Source organism: Trichosurus vulpecula, chromosome 6 (genome assembly GCF_011100635.1).
Source record: "Trichosurus vulpecula isolate mTriVul1 chromosome 6, mTriVul1.pri, whole genome shotgun sequence".
Taxonomy (NCBI): domain Eukaryota; kingdom Metazoa; phylum Chordata; class Mammalia; order Diprotodontia; family Phalangeridae; genus Trichosurus; species Trichosurus vulpecula.
This window is the reverse complement of record NC_050578.1, coordinates 100,122,415-100,138,629: the sequence shown is the minus strand read 5'-3', so window position 1 is coordinate 100,138,629 and position 16,215 is coordinate 100,122,415. Positions and strand designations below refer to the sequence as shown.

General features: G+C 40.4%; 2 protein-coding genes across 2 annotated transcripts in view; one reads left to right on the top strand and one right to left on the bottom strand.

The window, feature by feature from the left end:
* The first annotated feature begins 1,649 nt into the window (after nucleotides 1-1,649).
* MND1 (meiotic nuclear divisions 1) overlaps nucleotides 1,650-16,215 on the top strand; it is a 111,623-nt gene continuing 97,057 nt past the window's right edge. Inside the window, exons 1-3 of the mRNA XM_036764994.1 lie at nucleotides 1,650-1,676; nucleotides 8,340-8,405; nucleotides 10,544-10,601. Coding sequence (XP_036620889.1) covers nucleotides 1,650-1,676; nucleotides 8,340-8,405; nucleotides 10,544-10,601 — 151 coding nt within the window. The remainder of the gene's footprint in view (nucleotides 1,677-8,339; nucleotides 8,406-10,543; nucleotides 10,602-16,215) is intronic.
* On the bottom strand, nucleotides 9,521-9,736 carry LOC118854294 (cytochrome c oxidase subunit 7C, mitochondrial-like). Its single transcript, XM_036764653.1, has one exon. It carries the CDS (start codon nucleotides 9,734-9,736, stop codon nucleotides 9,545-9,547), a length of 192 nt encoding a protein of 63 aa, XP_036620548.1. The 3' UTR covers nucleotides 9,521-9,544.

The window sequence follows — 16,215 nt, the reverse complement described above, 5'->3', positions numbered from 1 at the left end:
TAGTGACACTAAAGATGGGATTCCCCGCCCCCCATTTAAAGGATGCCCTGAAAACTCTATCCAAGGACCCCAGGTTAAGAGTCCCGGAGGGGAAAGAAGCTGAAGGAGTGGGGGGAGGAGGGAGAGAGAGAGGGAGGGAGAGAGAGGGAGGGAGAGAGACAGAGAGAGAGACACAGACAGAGAGAGGGAGGGAGAAAGAGACAGAGACAGAGAGACAGAAAGAGGGAGAGACAGAGAGAGAGAGAGACAGAGAGTGTCGTTGGACTGTAAGCTCTTTTTCATTCTTTGCACCCGCAGCTCTTGGCACAGCACCTGGCACACAGTAGGCGCTTAGCGAGCGTCTTTGACTGACAGTCATAGAGAAGCCTGGATCAGGGGCCGGGGACAGAGGAGCGGGACCTACCGGGGCTCGTGCTCCTCTGCTCCGCTCTCCCCGGGGGCCACCAGGGGTCGCTGCTCCCCCCGGTCCCGGGACCTCCCCCGCCTCCTCGGGGCGGCTCCTCTGCGGGGGTGGGGGCGGCGCCGGCGCCAAAATCAAACCCGCGCCTCCGTCCTCCGCTCCGCCTCCCGCCGCCGCTTCTCCCGCCCGGGAGCCCCTCCGCCCCGGAGCCCCTCCGCCCCAGCCATGGTAAGCGCCGCTGGGGCTAGGGGGGCACGTGGGCGGCCCCACCCCCACCCCCCGCTGCCCGGGCCCGGAAGGGTACCCGACTGTGCCTCCCCCCCCGGGCTGGTGCCCCTTGCCAGCGCGTCCCCCTCCTCCTCCTGGGGCGGCTGCTGCGCCCCGCCTCCCTTTCCTTCCCTTTTTCCTCCTCCTGCTGCCCCCCCTTCCGTCTCCTCCCCTTCCTCCTCCTCTCTTCTGTCTCCTCCCCTTCCTCCTCCTCTCCCTCGTCTATCTCTTCCTCTTCCTCCTACTCTTTCCTTTCTTCCCCTTCTCTCCTCCCCCCCCCCGCTCTCCCCCCTCCCCCCCGCCCCCCCTGCCCCTCTCTACCCCAACTTCCCCTTTCCCTCCTCCCACTTCCTTCACTTCCCTTCCTGCTTCCCCTGCTCCTCCTCCCCGATTTCCTTCTCCCCTTTCTCTTCCACCTTCCCCTGCTTTACGTGTTCGCCCTCCTCCTTCCCCTCTTCTTCCTCCTTCCCCTCCTCCCCATCCTTGCCCTCTCTTCTTCCTTCCCCCATCCCTTGCTTTCCCTCCTCCCACCTCTCCTCCCTCATTTCCTTCTCCCCCTGCCCCACTTGCTCTTCCTCCTCCCTTCTGCTTCCACCTCCCCCTTCTTCCCTCACTTCTTTTTCTTCCCCCTCCTCCCCTCTTCTTCTTCTCATCCTCTGCTCTCCCTCCTCTCTCTCTTCTTCTTCCTCCCTCTTTTCCTTCCCCTTACTCCCCCTACTCTCCCTCTTCCACTTCCCCTCTATCTCCTCCCCTTCTCTTTCTCTTCTTCTTCTCCTCTTCCTTCTTCCCCTGGTCTTTCCCCTCTCCCCAAAACACCTTTTTTGGGTTGTATTTTGTCTCATTTGTTTTTCACAATAGAACAGCTAGGCACCACAGCCTGTCAGCTGGCACTTATTAAGTGCCTACTGTGTGCATTTTACATATTAAGTAAAGGAAGCCTCAAATTGTGATTTTCCTGCGGTCACAGCTAGTATGCGCAGGCATGCCGGACCTGAATACGTTTCTCCTGGTAATTTCAGGCCTTCCCCCCATAGTAGGGCTACATCAGGTTTCTTACTTTCTAACTTAACGGGCCTTCTTGCCTCATTTAAAATTCGACACAACGAACATTTATTAAAGTATCTACTATGTGTTGTATACCAGGTGCTAAGGAGTTACAGATGAAAAGAGACCCAGGGTGTCTGCCCCCCGGATGTTTACATTCTAGAAGTGGGTAAAATTTTCTAGAATATAAGCTCCTTGAGGGTAGGGGCTATTTCATTTCTTGTGTTTCAGTTTACAATGAGTATTAATTAGTATGTAGTAGGTGCTTAATAAATGTTGATTGATCCTACTGGTAAAGGCATACCATACATTTGCATATAAATGTAATGCAAGGTTGGGTGGGATGGGACACTGGAGAGATCCAGCGGAAATACTGTAAGACAGGGTTGTTCTTAACCTGGGGTTCCTGAACTTGCTTGTTGACAATTTTTTATAAATAGATTTCAATGCACTTGGCTTTCTTTGAAACATAATTTATATATTTAAAAACATCATTCTGAGAAGGGGTTCATAGGCTTCATCAGACTGTCACAAGGGGCCATAACACAAAAAAGTCCTGCCTTGGAGCCTTTTGAGGAGGGAGAAACCACTTTCTCATGGGGTCAAGAAGATGGGAGAGACTGAAAGGTGGAGAGACTGCCTGAGCTTCTTTCCTTGAAAGGCACAGATAGAGAAATACATCCTAGGCCTTCTTATGTCAATTCTCACCAATGGTTTGTAGCAGACAATGAGAAGCCTTAAATGCTAGGCTGAGTAACTTGTACCTTATTCGGACACTGATGTTTTGTTGAGCAGGGATCAAGGGTTTGGTCAGACTTAGGGGTTAGGAAGGATATTTTGGTAGTTGTGTGAAGGGTGAAGAAATCACTATACAAAACTGTTGTAATTCTGGGCCCCAAAGTCTCCTAGAAATACTATTGTTAAAATAATTTACTTTCCCTGGCAATGTGCCTGGCAAATAGTAGGTGCTTAATAAACGATCATTGAGTAAATGAATGGAGGCTAGGGCTGCAGCTGCCCTGGTGAAAGACCGGCAATGGACATGAGATTGTCAGAGAATTAGCAAGTAAGTAAAACTCACCATAGTTCAAAAGGCCAGGAGATGAACGGCATTTATTTTGTTTATTTAGTAGCTTTTATGTTTTGTAAGCATTTATGAAATATTTAAGCCACCATAAAGGAAAAGTAGAGAAGCCAGCCACCACTTGGTATTCTATTGGGCAAGGAGTGAGAGGTGAGAGATTGTTTTGCATATACCTAGAACAGAAAAAGGATTGAGTTGCAAACTGTAGTTTTCTATTAGGTACTGCATTCTTTTCTTCTTAAGTATATAAGACCAACCTGTAGCTTTCCAAGATGCTTCTCTGGCTTGCTTCCTGTTCAAGAGATTATTTTTTTTTATGCCTGATGTCATAGGGGTTTAGTAGTGGGTTCCAGGCAGAGCAGATAAATCCAGGTAGGATTTCAAACCTCATTCTGTTTCTCGTGTATTCTCACTACTCATCAAACTTATTTTCAGTGAACTTCACTTGAATTTTTTTAAGCCTCTGTTTGTTTAGATTAGCAATAGTAACTGTAATTTGAGGCCCTTTGTTTTTTTAAGCTGAATGGTCAGTATTTTAGCTGAAATTATGGTGCAGACAGGCAGTCCAGGGTACTTAAGTGTGAAGTTACTGCTGCTCCAGATGTAATTTTAACTGATAACGGCTTCTTTGTGGTTAGACTAACCCAGCCACCTGGGTATAAATAAATTGGTGTGAATGAACCACCCCCAGCTCAAATAAGCTTTAAAAAAAAGATTGTCACTAAAGCAGGTTGATGCTATCGCCCTTCTCTTGGTAATTTGGTAGTTCTTATCCTCAGTTAACTGATTGCCTAAATCTGTCTAGCACAGGTTTAAAGCTTTTCCTTTTCCTTTTAGGTGAGAAGAAGTCTGTTCCTCACACCTGGGCTCTTTATAGAAGTTAAATCCAGTACTAAAACTGTTTTGATTGTTATCTCTGATAAAAAAAACATCCTACTGGATGAATGGGGATAGTTTTTCTAAACCACTTTCTCATGATGGTGGGGGTTGGAAATACGAAGTTCTGTATCATCTTAGTATATTTTTGATCTAGGCAAAGCTTACCAGATTGTGAGCTAATTAATGGCTGTTTAATTTGAAGTAGCAGGGGTTGTCATAGAAACAATTTTTGTAAAACTAAGCACATATTTGCATAGTTAAAGAACAGTACAAGTTATCTCTGTAACTTCTGTACATATCAGTCTTCTGTTGGTCCTTCTAATAGTAAATATTCTTTAACCTATGATAGAACACCACTTATTAGAGCCCCTGATTTTATAAAAAGATGAAACTACCTTTCAAAGAAATCATCCAAGAGGGAAGTTGGAAGGTCTCAGGTAACACGTGTGCCTCCATTTCTTATTTTTCAGCCATCCTCGCCCCTATTTCTATTTAGCAGAGAAAAATTTTCTGCTCACAAGTTATGAATTGGCCTTTTATGCCTCCTTGAGAGATTTTTTTTAATGAAGGCTATTCACCTGGCATCCTTTTTTATTGATCATTTAATATCCAAAAAAGCTATAATTGTCTAAAATCATTGCCTTCATTTCCTCTCTTCTCACTTCTCGACTTTTGTTAGTCTGGCTTCTGACCTCATCACCGAAACTGTTCTCTCCAAAGTTATCAGTGCTATTTTAATTGCCAGCGTGGAATGCTATCTACCTCCTGACAGAGGTGACAGACTCAATATGCAGCATGAGACATAGATTTTTTGACCTGGCTAATTAGAGAATTTGTTTTGTTTGGCTACCAATGTTTGTTAAAGTGGTTGTGTTTTTCTTTTTCTTTTTTTCCAAGTTGGTGGTTAGGAGGGAGAAAACTAAATGCTTGTTAAATGTGGGGGAGGGGAGAGTTGATTTTTTTTTAAAGAAATTTTTTTAAATTGCCAATCTGATAGCTTTTTCTCATTTCTCATTCTTGATTTGCTCTTCAGTTGACACAGTCTCTCCTCCTGAATATTCTTTCTTTGAGTTTTTGTTAACACTTCCTCTCTTTTGGTTCTCCTACCTATCTGGTTGTGCCCTCTCAGTTTCCTTTGCTGTTCCTCATCCATATAATGCCTCCTAAATGTGGGTCTTTCATTTTGGGCCTCTTCTCTATACTCTTTCACTTGGTGACCTCATCAGCTTCCACAAGTTATCACCTTTATCTATGCAGATCACTGCCAGGTTGACAAGTCCAGTTCTCAAGGTCCTGTCCACCATCACCAAATTCCTAGACGTTGAAATTAGGCATGACCAAAACGGAACTCATTATCTTTCTACCCCAAACCCATCCCTCTTCTAAACTTCTAAACTTCTTATTTCTGTTGAGGAAACCATCATCCTTCTAGACTCCTCATTTCACATATCCAAATTGGTTGCCAATCTTGTTGGTTTTACCTTCCTATCTCCCCAGTTTCCTAATTCCAGGTCTTCTCACCTTTCATCAGGACTGCTGTAACAGCATTTTGTTTGGCCACCCCTCTCTAATCTATCTTCTGAACAACTGCCAAAATGATTTTCTTTTTGTAGATTTTTTATCTTTTTTTTTTGCATTATTATAATTTCCCTCAGCATCCCCCTCTCTTCCAGAGAGCCATTCCATATATCCCCAAGTAATGTTTTTAAAAAATAAAGTATTGAAGTGTTATAATTAAGAATATGCAGAAAACACACTCACCAAGTAAATATTAATTAACAAGATTTATTTAGGGCATCCTAAGTGCCAGGCATTGCATTCAAGGAGCTTATATTTTATCAGGGGAGACAACATGTACATAGATACAAAATGGATATAAAATAAAGACAAGATAGTGCTCTCAAGGAGCTTATTCTTAAATGTGGGAGGCAAGATATATATATATATATATGTGTGTGTGTGTGTACATATATGTACACACACACACACACATGGATTTATTTAGCAATGAATGTGGTTGCAGAAATAAATTGGGACTAAGGCTCTGGGTAGCTAACAATCTTGACCATTGATTTCTAGGGAGTTAATATACAATTTGGAGGGAGGGAAAAATAGGATTGAAAGCTTTTCCAAATTATCTCACATAGAAAATCATTTATTTTTATCACTTTTGCCATTCTATGCCAATCACATCTAAACCCAGTCTAAAGTAATCCAGTATGGTGTAATTGTGTTCAGTCATGATAATAATAAGTTAACATTTATGTAGTGCTTAATAAAGTCCAAAATCATGTGACTTACAAGCAGCTGAAACTTAGCTTCACAGAATGGTGGATAAAGGCAAAAGGGAATCATCGATACTAATTTTTAAAAATTATTTATTTATTTTTAGTTTGCAACATTCACTTCCATAAGGTTTTGAGTTTTAAATTTTCTCCCCCACCCTCTCCTGCTCCTTCCCCAAGATGGCATGCAGTCTGATATAGGCTCTACTTACACATTCATATTAAACATATTTTCCCATTAGTTATGATATAAAGAAAAATTAGAATTAATGGGAGGAACCGCAAAAAAAGAAGAAGAAAAAGAGAGCAAATAGTATGCTTCCATCTGCATTCAGACTCCAAAGTTCTTTCTCCGGACGTGGATAGCATTTTCCATCGTGAGTCTTTTGGAGTGGTCTTAGATCCTTGCATTGCTGAGAAGAGCTAAGTCTACCAAAGTTAGTCATTGCACAGTGTGGCTGTTACTGAGTACAATGTTCTTCTGCCTCTGCTCATTTCACTCAGCATCGGTTCTTGCTGGGTTTTTCTGAAGTTCGCCTGCTCATCATTTCTTATGGCACAATAGTATTCCATTACATTCATATACCACAACTTGTTCAGCCATTCCCCAATTGATGAACATCTCCTCAATTTCTAGTTCTTGGCCACCACAAAAAGAGCTGCTGTAAATATTTTTGCACATGTGGGTCTTTTTTCCATTTTTTATGATCTCTTTGGTTTACAGACCTAGAAGTGGTATTGCTGGGTACTAATACTATTTTTTTTAACATAACAGTAGTGAGCATCAGAAGTTTGAATGAAGGGAGGATGGTGACATAGTCAGACCTGCACTATAGAAAATTACTTGGCCAAATTGTGAAGAATGGATTTGGAATGAAGAGAGGTTTGAGAGAGGCCAAATAGGAAGTTATTAGGATGGCAACCAACTGGCTGAAATTTGGGTATGTCGGAGCAACTCAGTGTGGGGCTTTCCATCTGTTACAATGGAGAGAGAATGAAGGTCTGTGCCAGGGAAATTAAAAACCTAGCCATGAGATGTTTCAAGTAAAGATATCATAGAGGTAATTTTTTTTCTTCACTTTTTTTTTCCTCTGAGGAATATGCCTACTTTTTTAAAAACGATGCAAACCTTGCTATGGATATATTTATGTTAATAGGTATAACAGAGCATTATACATTATATATTTGAAATTTGTATGTTATATAAAGGTTCAAGTATCGGGTTCACTGAATAAATACTTATATTGAATCCAACCAGTGAGTATGTTAGTATTCCTTGTGTTTCTGCTGCAAACAATGGTCTTAAAAAGATGAATCCATAAAAAGCTGCCTTTGGGACATCTGGAACTGGATGTCCTGTACACATCTTAAGCTCAACATGTCCAAGACTAAACTCATTATCTTTGCCCACCAGTCTCCCCTATTTTCTGACTTTCCTGGTCTGAAACCTAAATGCCACCTTCCACTCCTCTCACTCCCTGTGTCCAATCTTTTACCAAGTCCTGTTGATTTTACCTTTGCAACATCTCTAGATTGTACCACCTTTTTTTTCTGACACTGCTACCACTCTGATATAGGCCTTCCTGACTAGATTGTGGTAGTAGCCTGCTGGTTTACCTGCCATAAGCCTTCCCTCATTCTAGTCCTTCTTCCATTCAGCTGCCAGTGATCTTCCTAAAGCGCAGGATGTGACCATCTCCCCACTGAATGAACTCCAGTGGCTCCCTATCACCTCCTCTAGGGTCAAATATAAATCCCTCTGTTTAGCATTCAAAACCCTTCATAACCTCTCCCTCTTCTCCCTACCCTACTTACAGTCTTCTTACACTTTACACGCCCCCCCCCCCCCCCCCCCCCCCGCCTTGCCCCTTCCCCACTTCCTGGCTACCTTCGCCCCCCCACGTACTCTGATCTCTTTGCTGCTCCTGACTCTGGGCATTTTCACTGGCTGTCCTCCATGCCTAGAATATCCTCCCTCCTGACTACCCTGGATTCCAGATAAAATCTCACCTTCCACAGGAAGTCTTTTTAAATGTTGATTTATTTTCTATTTATCCTATTTATCATGTTTGTACATTGGTGTTTGCATGTCCTCTCCCTGTGAGGGGATAGACTGTGAGTTCCTTGAGAGCAGGGACTATCTTTTGCCTTTCTTTGTATCTATCCCTCTGTGCTTAGCACAGTGCCTGGCACATACCAGGCATTTATTTATTAAATTTTTATTGACTAACTGACTCTGAAGGTCACCAATCTTGACCATAACTGAGAAGGAGAGGAATGTATTATGTACCTGTTAGTATATGTATGAAAATGTGTAAAATTTTAGAATAGGCTACTTGCCAGATTGTTTTAAAATGAAATGTATGTACTCTTTCTTTAGTCGAAGAAAAAAGGATTGAGTGCAGAAGAGAAGAGAACTCGTATGATGGAGATCTTTTTTGAGACGGTAAGTAAATTTTCTTCATATTTTTATTATTTTCAATAGATTTTCTGTTGGCACAATATTAGGTAAAGCAGAGCGATGGAGAGTGGCTTAGTTCGTGAGAAGGCTGACCTTGGAGTCAGGAACACATAAGTCCTTGTCCTGTCTTCTTACACATACTGACTGTATGACCAGGGACAAGTTGCCTGACCTCCCAGGGCTCCAGTCTGTTCTCCCACACTGAGAGTTCTTTAGACAATCACAGGTCTGGACTTTCTGCCAAGGCCTCCTCTCCCAAAAGGAGAAGAATTATTAGTAATAATTCAGGCAATTATTGGTATTGTTCATGGCAGATTTTTATATAGGATCATCATAGATTTAGAACTAGACAGGACCTGAAAGGTTATAAGTTTACATGTAAGTGTACTTAGGCCCAGAGAGGTTAAATGAGTTCCTAAGGTCATAGAAGTAGGAAGGAGCCAAGTCTTTCAGACCAAACTGGCAAGCTTCCTGAATAGCAGATGCCATTTGGCAAAATTTTATGGTTTCTCTGAGCCTTTTTTCTTCTTGACATCATCCATTCAATGCATATGAACAAATTATGCCTTCTCATTAGTAGAAAATGAAATCTTAGTCCATTAAAAAATTATGCCATCTATGCAAATCAGAGGAGAAGACTAGGAAGCATCTGTTTTCAAATATCTGATAATATTTTTGGGAAAAAATGACAAATAATTTAGTACAATTGAAAAACCTTTTTTTGTTTTTATTAATTTGAAGTACTTTGATTAGACTATATATTTTACATTTTTATTTTGACCAGCATTCTTTAAGTATAGCTCAATATCCCTAAAAGTTCTTAGTGATTAGGGGGAGAGAGATTGTGCTAATTTCCTTGTCACCATTGCTTATTCTCTCACTTCATTCTCCCATATGGTCTTGGACCAAATAAAATGGTGATGGTCCTTGAAAAGGCAAAAGGGAAAGAAAAATCCAGATTATATCACCCATTTGTATCAATTGTATAGATATTCTCTTTTTTTTTCATTTAATAGGTTTATTTACAAAGACATATAGTATGGTAAATAGTTTGCTTACTCCATTCTTCAAAACTGCTTTTATAAGTGGTTGTTCTTCAAGTCTGATTCCTGTATAGGAGAATCTTATTTCTTAAGCAGCTGATGCCTTAATATAAAGAAAGGTGCAACAAATCCAGATCCAAAGAATACAGTCATCATTGCCAACAACCGCCATTTGTTTTCCACTGAAAAAGGCAGGTTCTTCCCTGGGCCCTCCTCATAGCGGCTCCTGCGAACCAAGGAGGTGGAGAACCTGCCCAAGCTCTGCCCCAACATGGCGCTGCCAAGGCTCTGCGATGACCGCAGAGGAGGCCGCAAGGGAGGAGGAAGAGATGGCTGCCGAGTACCCTTCTCTCTACTGACCTTGCTCCTTCCTGGGAGGGTGACAACTCAAGGAGCTAGATATTCTTAAGAATCTTTTAGTCTCTCAAGAAATTTCCTCACATTTTTTCTCTAGCCACGCCCCACCCCATGTACTATCCCAGTGAAGCAACGTGGTGCTATAGAAAGAAGGCTGAAGCCTTCCCTGGCCCCCCTTAATGCTATTCTCTTCCCACCAAGATTATCTCCAGTTTACTCTGTATCTGTCTTGTTTGTACATAGTCACTTGTTGTTTCCTCTGTTAGAATGTGAGCTCCTGGAGGGCAGGGGAATGTTTTTGCCCTTTTTTGCATCCCCAGCTTGTAGCACAGTACCTAACACATAGTTAGCCCCCAATTAATGCTTACTGATTTAATTTGGGTTCAAATTCTTGCTTTGCTGTTTATTGCCCTGAGACTTTGGGCAAATCTTCTGTTGGCCTGGTTCTGCATCTCTAAAATGAAGGGCATGGACTAGATGGCCTTTGGGGTCCCTCCCAGCTCTAACTCTGTGTTATTTGAAAGGAGTCATGTGACTCAAGAAATGACTTTAGTGCTAGAATGTAAGTCCCTTGTAAACAGAGATTATTGCTTTCATTGTACTTATAGCTTCAGTGCCAGGCTCATAGTATGAGGTCTTTAATAAATACTTGTTGATTGATTCATAAATGTAAAGATCAAGTGGAGAGTAAATATATGCTTTTGATTTATATCTTTTAAACAGAAAGATGTATTTCAGTTGAAAGATATGGAGAAGATTGCTCCCAGAGAGAAAGGAATTAGTAAGTATCAGCATTCCTTCATTTTTTGTATCTTTAAAGATTTAAGGAGGTTATTCTCGGTTTTTGTTTTGGGTTTTTTGGTACAATGGCCTTTTTTTTTCTACAACTGTAGTATTGTGTTTGTTTCCTTATATTTTGAATTCAAAGGACATTGGAGTAGGAGTCAAGAAGACCTATATTTAAATCCTCTTTCTTTTGATTTACTAGCTGGGGGATCTTGGGCAAGTCTCTTGACCTCTCTGAGACTCAGTTTACTTATCTAAAATGGGTATAATAATAATATTTGCCTCACAAGTTGTGAGGATAAGCGATGTTGTATGTAAAGCATTTTGCAAATCTTAAAGCAATATCGAGTCCTAGCTATGATTGTTGTCCTTGTCATTTTTGTGCTTCCATCCATGTGGAGATCTCCCTAGTGGAGAACTCCTTCCACTGATGTAGGTCTGAAGCGCCTCTGTAACACAGAGACAAAGAGAGATGCCTGGAACACCGAGAGGCTGAGTGATTTGTCCATGGTCACGCACGTGTTAGGACTCTGCACGTGTAATATGTATCAGAGACAGGATTAAACCCTGGTCTTCAGGAAGCCAAGGCTGGCTCTCCATCCATTACAGCAGTACTACTTCTTTTGACAGCTGTTACAGAGAAGATAAAGCAAATCCAAAGGGAAAAGGAGCAAAGGATGGTTTTTTAAAATTCAAAGTAAAATTAATAACTACAATTTTGATGAACCATTTGAAAATGCCAGTTTTGCATTTGAATTCTATCTTCCAGACTCCATTTCAAAGTTGACATCTCACTTCTCAATGAAATAGTATCTTTAGGCCTCTCAGTGACAGATTTATTTAGTTTCTTTGTGTCTAGCATTTGTCCGTGAGAGCAGTTTTTTGGTGCTGTCCTTTCTGTTTGACTTATGGAAGGATATAGCTATTACAGCTTGATCAAATATATGTTTTAAAATATATTGCTTAAAGCCAATGCTGTTATTTCTGAGTTGTTTTTTAATACCACAAAAGGGCATTTCCGTAACACAGAACACAAAAAAGAGGATTTTTATAGGAAACTATAGACCTTCTCTTTCCCTTCTCCTTCCCTTCAGCTTCAGGATGCTTGATTTATTTGTGACTATTTTCTCCAGAGTATTATCCTCCTTTTTAATCCTTGCTTATTTCCCTATTAAGCTTTATGTATTTCTACATCTCTGTGAGTGTTTGTGTGTTTATATGTGTTCGTTCAGCTCTCCTTTGTCATCTCAGATAAGAGTGAGATTCATCTTGTTGAATGTGAATTTTGGGGAGAATATAATTCTATTTTGTTCTGTTTTCACCAGTTTGCTGTGTATGACCCTTCCACGAACTTCAGGACCATTTGGAATAGCTGGGGTCCTTCATTGTCTTCTTTTGTTCTCTCATTTGTACAAAAAGACTTAATTGCTAAAAATAAATAAATAAATAAAAAGGAGGATTTCAGAGTCTCTAGAATGTCCTTTCTCTTTATCTAACTTGACAGATGGTTCTTTTTGATTAGTGAAACTAGCTATACTATAAAGGAAACATCCTTTATCTATCTCCTGTAGCTAATGATATACATTCACTTTAATAAGTATACTTAAAAAAAACCTGTACTATAATAAGCAATCATCTTTGTTTGTTTTATGTAATATATAAATACTACTAGAAGAATTGTGAATGATACATATTCTCCATCTACTAGTGGGGTGTTTTACATTCTGAGTAATAAAACCTCTTTCTCTGGTTCATGCTGGCTTACTGGCATTAACTAGTCAAATCAATAAGAAAATTCATGTAACAGTCTGACACCCACTCCCTCCCCTTCTTCCATGTTTGTATGCTTTTCTGAAACACCCCAATTATAAGAAATAGCAAATTCCAACCATTTCTCCTTTTTTTCTATACTAATGTGTTCCTTTTACCCACCCTTCTCTTTCCCTTCTTAACATCCTCAAAACAAAATCAATCTGTTCCCCAAACCATTCTTTTTTCTTTTTTATCTCTCTCAATATCCTTTGAAAACATTAAGGTTCTGAAGGGCACTTATTTCTTTGCCCCTTAATAGAACGTCGGCATTCTATCATGATATCGTTCCTTTCAGTCGTTCAAATAAATTTACCTTTCTAGGTTTCTTTGTACTTTTATGTTTGCAATTCAAAGTTCCTGCTTACCTCTAGACTTTTTCAGTGGAAATGCTTGAAAGTCTTTTACTAAAGATTTTTCTTTTCCTCTTGTTGGATTATACTCAACTTTGCTGGGTATTAATTTTGGTTGTAATCCTATATCTTTTGCCTTTTAGAATATTGCTTTCTAAGATCTCCTCTGATTCATACTTGAAGCTGTCGGGTTTTATGTATTCCTAACTGTATTTCCTTGATCTTTGAATTGCTTCTGTCTGGTTGTTTATAGTATTTCTTTCACATAGGGAGTCTGGATCTTGGCGATGCCTTTCCTGGGAATTTTCCTTTGAAGATTCATTTCAAGGAGGTGATCAGATTTTTTCCCCATCTTTACTTTGCCCTCTTTTCCTTATAGATCTGGGCATTTTTTCATACATGATTTCTTGCAATATAGTGTCCAGGCTCTTTTTTAAATCATGGAATTAATTGATTCACAAATGATTTTTCTTTGACATCTTTTCCAGTTCACTTGTTTTTTATATCAAATGTCTTAATTTTCTCTATTTTTTTTTCAGTCTATAGATTTTGTTTAGTTTCACAGAGTCGTTGGTTTTGTTGTTTTCAAGTTTTCTGGGAATCTACTTTCTGGTTAAGATTTACCATTTTCTTTTCTAAGTTACTTATTATCCTTCTGATTCTTTCTCCCAGAGATTTTATTTCATTTTTTATCTCTTGTTTCACATATTTCAAGTATTCATGTAATCCTTGCAGAAAATCCCTTTTTTCCTTTGAGTCTGACCTTGAAGTTGTTATAGACTTACTCTTTTGGGGGAGCCTGGTCTCTAGATTTGAAATAATTGTTGATATTGGTGAGTGTTTTCTTCAATTCACTCCTTTCCATCTTTGCTTCCTGAATGGAGGCTGTGTGCCAAACCAAGGCCAGGCTTTGTCTCTTTCTGCCTCTTTCTGTGCTTCGGGTGAGGTCTTCAGCCCTAGCTGAGAGCTAGTTGTTGAGCTAACTTCTACCCCTCAGGGTTCACTTCCTTGTCTGGGCTTACTCCAGCATCTCAGGACACAATGTTAGAGACCTCAGAGATCCTGGCCTGGGATGTCTTGGTCTGAGTGCTGTAGTCAGATGTTGGTTGCTACCTGCTGCTGCCCCCCCAGGCTTCCAAGGTCCTCACCCTGGGGCTTTCTGATTGTCCTAGAGCTTTCTTAGGGGAGCCTTCCACTCTTGCTTCGCTTGGACACAGAGCCACACTGGCTGGTTGTGCTAGGATGAGCTTTGTTGGCTCAAGGCCCCCTTTCCTATTGCTCATGGGCTTCAGGAATAACTTTCTGTGCCTTTTGGGGGTGGGAAAAGTCACTTATTATAGTTTTTCTTTCAGTTTCTTTATCCAGTTTTCTGTCAAGTGTGGACTGCAGGGGTTTGCTGGAACTGGTTTGTAGGAGCTGGGTAGTCTTGTTTGTTCAGGCAGTCATCTTGGCCAGATTTTTGAAAGTTTTAAAAATCTCCCTTATCTCCTATGAGCCTTCCAGCAACCCTCTGAAGTAGATTCTCCAGCTATTATTATCCTAATTTTAAGGGAGCAGAAGCTATGAGATATTGAGTGACTTGATATGAATCTAGGTCTTCTGACTACAAGTCCTGTACACTAGAGCGTGGTTGAAATCTTTGTTACAAATTCATTTTAATTCCCAAAATTTATAGAGCAAGAGTTAGTTCTAAATTATGTACTGATTAATAATAGCTAGCTTTTATGTATCCTTTAAGGTCTTCAAAGCACTTTAAAGATTTTAATTCATTTGATCTTTACAACAACAGCAACAGCAAGTATTTATATAGCACCTACTGTGTGCCAGAGTATTTATTTTATTATGCTTATATCTTATTTATACTCATCGAACATTTATAAACATCTCACAACAGCCTCCATGAGGGAGGAGCTATTATCATCCCCAATTTTACAGTTGAGGAAACTGAGGCAAATATATATTAAGCGACTTACCCAGGGTGACACAATCAGTGAGTGTCTGAGGCTGGATTTGAATTCAGGTCTTCCTGACTGCAGGCCTAGCATTCTTTTGATTATGCCAATTAGCTACTTTATAACATTTTCATAATTATATATTTTCAATAAATCACTACACACAGGTGAACTTTTACTTCCCTGGTCGATTAAGTAAGTAACACAGTTCAGCAACTCTAATTTCTTTTCAAAGTTAGAAAAATTTAAGTCTTTTGCACAGTGATACATTCATCACTGGTAACACATAATGAACGGGCCGAGTGCTTACCCTGGTGTAGTAGCCTCACAGTGTCAAGAGAAAACAAGGAAAGTCCCAGCCTCCTGGGGACCCTCCATAGGTAAAGCTTATGGGGGAACAGGGACAAAAGATACCATGAGGTGAGTATAGATTGGTTACAGTCTTTGTAGATGGAAGGAGTTACCACACGGAAGAGAGCACTGGTCCATTGGAGTATTCGTGAGAGACACTCACTTCATGTTTTATGTTGTTTTATAAGCTTAAATATCAGTATTTGTATTGAACTTGAATGTTTTGTTTTCGTTAGTGTGTAGTCATTTATAAAAATGGATGAGAGTCCTATCAGCATATTTGACTATGTAACCTCTTTATTTTTAAGATGTTTAGGTTATTCTGTTGTGTGTTGGCCTTTCTATTTATTTTAAAGGCCTAAGTCAGTTTGCATGTGCCTGTATTTAACATGGGGAATGACATTATTACAAATGCCTTTGATAATAGGTAGAGGAAGTCAAGAGAAACTGGGTTCAAGTCTAGTCCCTGATACATGCTAGCTGTGTGATCCTGGTCAAGTCACTTAATTCCCAGGCAACTCTCTGAGGTAAATTACAGAAGCCCTAATCCAGGGAGTCTCTACCATCTCTCCCCCATCCTCATCTCCAACCATTCTGAGGCAGTGAGACAGTGAATAAAGAGCTAGACTCAGAGTCAAGGAGGCCTGGGTTCAAGTTGCCGCCTTTGACCTATAAATGGACTGTGTAACTTTGTAAAACTAGCCAACCTGGTATAAAGTAGCAATTAGGCAGACCAATGAAAATTCTGAGAAATGTCTAGGAAATGGATGGATTTCAAAAGAAAGAAATTTCAAAATTTCAGAAATTCAAAATGAATAAAAAGATATTAAAAATATATATCAAAAGCAAGAATCCAGTTAAAGAAAATAAATGTGAGCGTGTGATGACACTGGGACAAAGGACTGCTTTGAGAAGAGGTCGCCAACACGCTCAGTGTGTCATGTTTGGCATCCTTAGCAGTGTGCTGCCTTGGCCTGTACTTAAAGGATCTGGATAATTTTACAAGATTGTACCCCATGCATCTTCTAAATCTTGCCTGGTCTTCTTTATATAACTGCTTTTTTTTTTGGATCCAGACCAATGGTTTCATTGATGTAGTAAGCTCCTATGGTTGAGACTCCCTGGAGTAGTGCTTCTGTAATTT

Coding starts and splice junctions, on each gene's coding strand:
- LOC118854294 (XM_036764653.1), bottom strand. CDS start 9,736: ATGTTGGGGCAGAGCTTGGGCAGGTTCTCCACCTCCTTGGTTCGCAGG.